This window comes from Adiantum capillus-veneris, chromosome 29, assembly GCF_014529385.1.
Source record: "Adiantum capillus-veneris isolate H3 chromosome 29, ASM1452938v2, whole genome shotgun sequence".
Lineage (NCBI taxonomy): Eukaryota > Viridiplantae > Streptophyta > Polypodiopsida > Polypodiales > Pteridaceae > Adiantum > Adiantum capillus-veneris.
Genome location: NC_140959.1, coordinates 33874270 through 33883222, shown reverse-complemented (window position 1 = coordinate 33883222; position 8953 = coordinate 33874270). Strand labels below are relative to the sequence as shown.

Here is an 8953-nt window from a genome sequence, read left to right as displayed (position 1 = left end):
ACTTGCTAAGCAAATTGATGCCAATGGTTTTTGTATTAGGTCATTTGGGTGCACTTTGCAATATCGTCAAAGATCCTCGACGCATAGGTTTAACCATAAACACGATTACAATATATTAGAAAGCAAAAATTACAACTTGGACTAGGGTCACTGAGTCCCTTAGATACATAGACAATTTGCTACATAGTTTGTGTTGTTGCGGATGCGGTCACTGAAGGGTCGAACGTCTATGGATGCTTGTGTGTCAGTTTGACATCGTTAGGGTTGCAACTTGCATTTCAAAGCCATATGGCCAAATACTGCAAGCTCTTTAACATGATAAGAAGGAAATCTTACCATCGTAACTTCAAAACACTGACTAACATTATGGGTGGCCTATTTGACTCTTTATGGGTGCATTTTTACAATTATTAGACTACACTCTGTTTTTTCAATTTAAGGGCTGTATAAATTATTGGCCTCAGTGCTTTTAATCTCTGTATTTTCTTTTGTAGATCGCCCCGCACAATTATTGCATTCAATGGGCTTGCCTTCAATCACTCTGATTTTCTTTTAAAGCTGCTCCATTTGTGGGCGCTCAGTGGCCCACTGCCACTTGACCAGTTGTGGGTTTCTTCTAGAGTAGCTTCGCCATAGCCAGGAAGCTCTTCAAGCATCGCGTCTTTGTGCTTCAGCCTTCCATCCTGTTTGTGTTCTCCACACCAACTCCCCCTCTCTCTCTCTCTCTCTCTCTCTCTCTCTCTCACACACACACACACGCACACAAACACACACAGACAACACACACAGACACGCCAAGCTCACACTGCCCACGCGGCCTTTTGACTAAAAAGCGCGATACAGCACCGCCCACCTGCGGAAATTCTCTTTCAATTAGGAGATGACCTCTCCTTCTCTCCCCTCACTTCCGGTAATTACACGTTTTACGCTTTTTGCGAAGGTCTCGAGGAATCCCCAGTAGAAGCAGAGCTTGCCATATCTTGACAGCGTGGAGCTTACTTGCACACCGCCGAAGTTTGGGCTTGCAGTTAGTAAGCACTCTACAATTGCATTTCTCTCGCCAGATCTAGGGCTTCAAACCTTTGAATGAACCTCGCCTGCTTGAAAAGCCCTTTGCTACCCTAATTCTCGTCTTTCTTTTGCGGTGAGTCTCGCTTGAAACCCTAACTTGGCAGTAGCTGATAATCATGGAAGCTTGTTAGCAGCTCTTAGTGTCTTGCATTGGACAGCCGAGCCTAATACATGAAACAAACTTATCTTTGTGCAGCAAGGAGAGTCCTGCACGCAGCTCAAAGCTTGGACGAGAACAAAATTTCTGTGAAACGAAGACAGGGAGAGAGAAGCAGAGAATTTTTCCTGAGAAGAAGTGCCTACGCATAGATTCTCAGGAATGCTAAACTCACCCCGTCTTCAGGCTTTTTACAAGGAATGGTGAGGAGTGCGAGATGGCGACGTGCTATGGCGATTCAGGAGCCCCCACAGCTTACACGCCCTCCATGTTGATTGGCCCAGGGATGCAGCAGAGTTTCCCTCCTTCTTATCTGTCCCACTTTATGTAAGTTCTCTTCCTTCCTGCTTAGTTAGCTACAGTGTACTTGCCTGAGCGCTGCATGGTTCCATGGAACTCTCTCAGGCCAGTGCACTGCTCTGTTTTGGCGTGTCTCCTTCCTCTTTCTCACCTCTGCAGCGGGAGCTTGCTTACTTGTTTCATTACTAGTGGCTATTGGGCTACTTTTCTTTGCGATGGGCTCCTGTATGGCTGCCGTTCTGAATTAGTGAGGATTCTATGGGCGTTTTGATTTTGATGTTTCTGTGTGATGACTTTGGAATTTTTGCCAAAAGGTGTCCTCCCCGAAATGATTCTCTGGATCATTTTTGCTATAGCAATAGAGTGGCCGTTGTCTGCTTCCCAATTTTTGAATGACCTTGTGAAGAGTTTTTTTTTTCAGAGCGCTAACTGAAATACAACTGAGGTTTCTGTTGTGGTTTGTGTTCGTATTCCTGTGGAGGGTTCCTTGCTTAAATCTCTTGGGTGCTTTTTGGTGCAGAGAAACGCTTGCTTTTCTGTGTATGTTTGTTGCGTGCCACGTTTGCTAATGTGGCCTTACCGTGACTGACCTGGATGACAGCAGCAATCAAGGTGTGAAAACCAGCAAGGATTGTCCGGAGCTGTACAACCTAGCACACCCCCATCTCAACACACTTCATGCTCTCATTCGTGAAAGTGAGTTTTTGAGGCAGAAGGTTTTGGATTTTAGGCTTGGCGTTTCAACAATATCTTTTAATTTTGTGTATGATGCTGTCCAGATAACTTTGATGATCGCAACATTTCAAGTGCAGTTGCCATAGTTCCTGACAGTACATGTGATGTAAGCTACCGTCATTCTTCTCAGGCTTAGTGGGTTTAGATTTTAAGGTTTTTTTTGTCTATGAAGAAGGGGTGCGGGCATTTAGCTTTTGAGTTTCTGCTTGGCAGCAACAATCTTCTCAGCTAAGCTCTCTTTCTGGAACTAGTACTGACTGTCCACCTGGGAACAAAACTTTCAATCAGCAACCTGTAATGGGCTTTGAACCGCCAGTAAATCACTATCAAACTTGGGCAGAGAACAGTCCTCGAGCGGAGACTTCTGGAAGCATGGATGGGGAAGCCAGGGATGAAAGGGTAAATAGCTTACACATCTTAAGTTACTGGCTTACACATCCCAAATTGAGAGCGGATCCAAAGTATTTTAGCTTGAATGTGTGGTCTTGTTATGTTGTTTGCAGCCTGAAAATGGAAACCGTGGAGAGATAGTAGTTGCTTCAAGGTCTTCTGATGTTGATCGAGCCAAGGTCACAGACTCAAAGGTAGATATGCTGATCACAAGTTACAGTTCTTTTGTTGTTTTTAGAGTGGGTTGTCCTATCGACGCTTGTTTTATTGGTGATGTGCCCTCGTGTGAGCTCATTGTGTTGATTACTTGCCAAGCTGCTGAGTTGTTTGTAGAGTGGTAGGTTGTCCTACTGATGCTTATTTTACTGGTGATGTGCCCTTGTGTGAGCTCATTGTGTTGATTACTTGCCAAGCTGCTGAGTTTTCGTGTATACTCTTGCCTTCTGCAAGTAATTTTAGGGACTGGTAGCTTCATGAATGTACTGCTTCTCTTGCTTTTACATTCCTACTTTTTATGTTGTCAACTAAGGTGGGAAATGGACTAGTTGCTGTAGATCTGTTTAATCTGCCAGGTTGGGGGTTTCGGTCTCAAAGCCCTTGCCCACTTGTATACAGTTCAGGATAGTGTAATGCAGTGTGTATTGGGTTATGGGCTTTTCTGGATTTGAGGCTCTGTTTGTAGCATGCTCATGATTGGGTTACGGTTTCAGGTGCTGAGACGTCTAGCTCAAAATCGGGAAGCTGCACGTAAAAGTCGGCTACGGAAGAAGGTGCATTTAGGATTTCTTCCTTACTCATGTTTTGAGTTGTATCGCACACTTTCCTATTACCAGGCCGGGAAAGTGAATTTCAAGTGAAATGTGGAGTTTGTTGCAGGCTTACGTTCAACAACTAGAGACAAGCCGTCTAAAGTTAAATCAGATTGAGCAGGAGCTTGACCGAGCTAGACAACAGGTATCTATGAAGGCGAGTATGTTGTACCGTGCAATATTTCATGTATAGGATTGTCCTTTTCGTGTTGATATTGGTTGTTTGCTTGCCCTCTTTTTCTTGTTGATTTGTTCGTAGTGTGTTCTTACAAGTTATGTACATCTGCAGGGAATGTATGTAGCTGGGCATGCTGGTGGGGATGCGTCGAGATCCGTCAATTCTGGTATGCTTCTTCCCAAGGCATCAAGAAGTGCTTTACACTGTTGTAGAAATGGGTGTTGTGCCGGGATAGTGTATGGCTGCCCTGTAGAGCAACATTAGAAGCTGTAAGATGTGGGTTGTGCTCATTTGCTTTGGTTTGTAAACCACATTTTTTAAACTGTGCTAGGTGCTGCTGCATTCAACATGGACTATGCAAGATGGGTTGAAGAACAGAATCGGCAAATTTCAGAATTGAGGTCTGCCTTAACGACACATGTGGGTGATAATGATTTGCGGATTCTGGTAGATAATGGCATGGCTCATTATGACGAGCTTTTCCGCCTCAAAACCGTAGCTGTGAAGGCCGACGTCTTTCACATTGTGTCAGGCATGTGGAAGACTCCTGCAGAACGTTGTTTCATGTGGATGGGAGGATTTCGTCCTTCTGAACTCTTGAAGGTCTCTCCTTGCTTGCTACTCTGTTGTGGTACAGTGCTTGTGTGTCTTGTGCATGTTTATGCACAAGTGTTTGGGTGTGTTCTCTTCAGAGGTGTCTGGGGCACACACACCCCCCCCCCCCCCCACCCCCCCACCCACCCCCACACGCACGCGGGGATTCTTGCATGCAAATAATCCTTTTGGTAATTTGTTGATGGGAATTTGTGCTTGTGATCAGATTCTCAGTCCTCAACTTGAGCCTCTTACAGAGCAACAACTCTTAGCTGTTTGCAATCTGCAACAATCGTCGCAGCAGGCTGAGGATGCTTTGTCACAGGGCATGGAAGCCTTACAACAGAACCTCGCCGATACCCTATCAGCAGGTTCACAGGGCGCTCCCAATGTGGCTAATTACATGGGCCAGATGGCTATGGCTATGGGGAAGCTTGGCACTTTAGAGAACTTCGTGCGACAGGTTTGTGAACCTGATTGTTTCTAGATTTTCTGATAGTTTAGAAGGGTTGATTTTTTTTCCTTGCCGTTGGATAGGCGGACAACTTGCGACAGCAGACTTTACAGCAAATGCATCGAATTCTCACGACTCGGCAAGCTGCAAGGGGTCTTCTGGCAATGGGGGACTACTTTTCACGGTTGCGTGCTCTTAGCTCACTATGGATTGCACGTCCTCGTGATTAGGGTTTCAGTGTTCTATGAGAGCTGGATGTTCTCTAGCTTCCTCTTGTGCAAGTCTGAGGTCTTGCAAGCGTAAGCAGAGTCAAAAGCCCAGGACTTCATAAGGAGGGATGCAAATGTGAAGTGCTAACTAGGTTCATTTCTTTGGGGCATTATCCAGTGTGCCAATGTACTAGATTTGCTCTCTGTCCCTATGCTTACTGGGATCGGTTTCTATGGGGTTGATCACAATCTGCGCACTCACTGCTAGTGTTCCCATAGATTACTACCTTTGCTGTCTGTTACACATATGTAGGTAGCATCTGTAATATACGGGCAACCGGATTATTTGGATAGGAAAGTTTTATCTTGTGCACTTTTATGAATTGATGTGGCTTTTTCTGCGTTTTTGTTGTTTTGGAGAGTAGAAGAGTTTGAACATCTTGGAGCATTTTTGATCTATCTGACATTCTTGAAGTGCATCCTGTTTGCTGTCAACTTTTAAAGCTGTAGAGTGGTCCTTTTCTCTTGGGTCTCTTGGTTACCTTTGTGGAAGTCCACATTGTAGGTAGTGTATCTACTAGCTTCTTTCTTTAAAAATCTAACCTTGGAGGATCAGTGTGAGAGATGCACAATTGGGTTGTCCTCACAGTGAGATACACTATCCGGCCTTCTGGCGACATTAGTGGGGATGCCATAGTACTTGGTCAATATTGTGCATGATGGAGCTGATGGCTATATTGTCACGTCGATCACTACCATGAGTCGGCCTTCCACTTCTTCTCCCACCACAGCGAACCCAGGAGGTTGGGTAGTGTCTAATGAATCTGAATTGATTGGAGTCCATGTACTCTCCTTCATTGCGATTTGAAGACCTTTTTTCAAGCCTGTTTACTGAGAGTAGGATATCCTCTTCTCATTGTAAGTCCATTGAAATCTGACGCCTTTTTATTTGTTTAAAACAAGGTTATGAAGGTTTTCTCATATGATGATTTCTGGTTGTAAGGATTTGCAGCGTGGCGTTTGTACTCAGAGCATTCCTTCAGTTAGGTCATTATTCAGCTGATATGCGTCAGCAAGCCTCAATGAAGTGGCAAGCTGTGGTAATTCTGATTTTTTTTGAGCAGTTCGTGGTTGATTTTGCACCTGATGGTTCTTTGGAGCCGGAAGTTAAAAGGTGATATCTTTGTCTGAGTTGGTACTGCATATTGCCTAGGCACTGTGGGGGGGATGCTGGTTTTGAGTGTTGAGAACTTTCAGAGTCTTGCAAGTTTGGTTGTGTGGTCATGAGTTTTTAATGACCTTATGACTTCCGGTGTCAGAAACACGCTGCTCCAATGTTATTGGAAGGCCACTTAAATGACCTTTGCAGTCGATGTTTTGAAAAAATCACTTTATCAATCGAACATGGCCCGTTTATGATTTTTCCAAGAGGAAATTTTGATATTTTGAGCTATTTTTTACTAGTTTATCCACAAAATCTAGGTGGGTTTTATCCTTTGTGTAGCTAGTTTTGACTAGTTTAGCACAACCTTTTTCATAATCTAGACAGGTTTTATCCCTCACATTTGGCACACATTGTATTTGAAAGTGGCACAGACGGTAATCTGGGATGCACTTTTCTTGTAGATTGCCTGCAGTCCTCTGGATGTGGAGGACAAACCAATGAATCGAGATGGGACTTTTAGCTTCCAGCCTGGGTTCTTTCCATTGCTATCTTACCGCACCTCCCAACACTAATTATCAAGTATCTTATCCACAGGTTGGTGTGATCACTGCATGACACTATCATTCAATTGTGCAATGGGTCTAGTGTAGAAACCATGACCAATTGTTAACATACATCTCCAAAAGGAGTTATGTGGCCTAGTTGTGTGAATCCGAAGGCATGGACACTGGTTAATTGAAGGAATAGTGGATTGGGCCTCTTGATTGGGTTCACTCCATGGAACTATCCTTTACAAGCTAGGCATCACAACTTGTGCACATGGGTAAAGATATCCTCTGTTCTCCCTTACCTACCCCTCGTGAGATTGTGACACCCATTTTCCATCAAATGTTCCTCTTCTAGCAGCAGCTCGTACGAACTCGCCGCAATTTGCGGTTGATTTCAAGGGTGAGCTAATCTAGCCTTGTGAGGCAAAGAGTAGACCCGTTGATATCTTTTAAGCTTCCTTGCAATTGATATGCAACCTTTTTGTGTTAAGACTGTTGATGGCAAAGGCATGAGTGTTAATAATATCTTAAGAAACAACTTGAAACAAGTTTATTGCATTTATAAAGATTAAACAAAATTTAATATGCATATTACATAGAAATGTCATAGTTTCAGCACAGAGACTCTTTCAAGTACACTTGAACTTGAATTGAGACAAAGCAAAACTAAGATTATAAGAGCAATATATCCATTAATCATGACTAATAATTTTCATGAATTATGAGGCCATATCCGAAGGATCTTTTGTTGCATAGGTCTTAACTTGTCATGTTCAATACCTCATCGATGCTAAATACTTGGTAAAACACAACTTAATTTTTAGGGTAATATACTCTTAACAATATGAGAACCATTAGTGCTTGTGAATACAAACAGTTCAGCCAATATTGATAACTCAGAAACCGAAACTACGAGATTGACACTGCTTTGAGGTCTAAAATTCATGATGCTAGCTTGGCCTTGCAGGGGTCTTCCATTAGTTCAGTAAACATGGACCATTTTTGAGCACTTCTGTAATGCACATTGGGTTGAAAACACCTTAGAAAATGTAAGGCAAGAGGTTGATTTTGCTCAAATGTCATTGCTTGAGATAGGGCTCCATATAAGTGTAGTGATCCTCTTGAAGGGCCAATGAGATGGGGGAGTCTGCACCTAGACATGCTAGTCTTCACTTCGCACACCATGAGGCTACAAGAGTCTGTGCCGCTCTCGTATGTTGTCAAATGTGGTATCATAGCTTGGGCGGGGGGGGGGGGGGGGGGGAAGTGGAAAGAGCTAGCATGTAATATTTTGCTTTGATTGATATGGTGGAGACTTTTTCTTTTTTTGAGCTTAGGAGAAATCTATGCAGCCAATTGTGAGACAAACCCAAGTTGGGAAACGGGTATACCGTGATTTAGAGGCAAAATTTGGAATATGCTTGGAATCTTGCTTATATAGGAAGTGTACCATTGCTGGGTGTGGACACAATCAAGCTCATGCCAAAGAGAAAAAATCTCTAAACTAAAGGATAAAGTCACAATCTAAAAATAACAATTTTGATATCATTTAATGCACCCTTTTCATGAGGAATTTGATGCAATTTACAAATCCCCAAAATGACTACATATGCACGCTCCTTTACTCTAGATTATTCTTTCCCACTATTAGTACATAGAGGATAATAGGAGCATGAACCAAAGGGCAGCAAAAGCTCTAAATAGAGAGAAAATTGATTATCAACATGTCTATGGGGATGCACAAAAGATTGACTATGAACATGGTCATGGGTTATTTAGAAGCTTTCACATGTGTGTGTGTGTGTGTGTGTGTATGTGTGTGTGAGAGAGAGAGAGAGAGAAGAGAGAGAAGAAGAAGAAGAGAATTTTAGTGCGTGTGTGTGTGTGTGTGTGTGTGTGTGTGTGAGAGAGAGAGAGAGAGAGAGAGAGAGAGAGAGTAGGAGAGGCTCATGAAGCATCCCTCTTGAGAGAGGAGAACTGCTATTAGGGCTAATCTTGCTTCGATCCATTGAGTCCCTTGGCCCTTGGTCAATCTGTTGTTTCGGAGATATATATAGCTTGATCTTTTTTGTGGCAGTACCCACATTCCCATGGACGATGATACAAAGTGCACAGACGTGCATTTCACAGAGTTGCCTAGCCGCATTGGAACCCATCACCCGATGGCGGAGTGCGTGGTTCTCCAGGGCCGACCGAGAAAGCGTTGGGCTTTTGGTTGTAAACGAATAAATAGTGGAGGCGCAAACCACGAGAAATGGTGCAATTGGGGATGATTTTAGTGTTACTAGGCCCCCAAAACGTTCTTTTTAAGTTCAATTAAAGGGATAATTGAAGAACGTATAT

At 43.4% G+C, this 8953-nt stretch overlaps 1 protein-coding gene across 4 annotated transcripts; it reads left to right on the top strand.

The window, feature by feature from the left end:
• Positions 1 to 560: 560 nt before the first annotated feature.
• Positions 561 to 5302, top strand: LOC147419015 (transcription factor TGA2.2-like). 4 transcript variants are annotated; one of them, XM_086506230.1, is made up of 12 exons: positions 561 to 1144; positions 1268 to 1555; positions 2130 to 2224; positions 2308 to 2369; positions 2552 to 2662; positions 2767 to 2847; positions 3364 to 3423; positions 3530 to 3607; positions 3752 to 3806; positions 3972 to 4243; positions 4461 to 4697; positions 4772 to 5302. In XM_086506230.1, the coding sequence occupies exons 2-12, from the start codon at positions 1446 to 1448 to the stop codon at positions 4916 to 4918; spliced, it is 1308 nt and encodes a 435-aa protein (XP_086362356.1). In that variant the 5' UTR covers positions 561 to 1144; positions 1268 to 1445; the 3' UTR covers positions 4919 to 5302. The 4 variants fall into 4 exon arrangements, with proteins under 4 accessions (XP_086362356.1, XP_086362354.1, XP_086362355.1 ...); XM_086506228.1 differs by having other exon boundaries at positions 565 to 1144; positions 2477 to 2662; XM_086506229.1 differs by having other exon boundaries at positions 568 to 1144; positions 2133 to 2224; positions 2477 to 2662.
• Positions 5303 to 8953: the final 3651 nt, after the last annotated feature.

Bases quoted from the DNA above. Each gene is read 5' to 3' on its own strand.
- LOC147419015 (XM_086506228.1), top strand. From the start codon at position 1,446: ATGGCGACGTGCTATGGCGATTCAGGAGCCCCCACAGCTTACACGCCC. The intron at 2,370-2,476 runs GTAAGCTACCGT...TCTGCTTGGCAG, and splicing joins TTCCTGACAGTACATGTGAT to CAACAATCTTCTCAGCTAAG. The intron at 3,608-3,751 runs GTATCTATGAAG...GTACATCTGCAG, and splicing joins TTGACCGAGCTAGACAACAG to GGAATGTATGTAGCTGGGCA.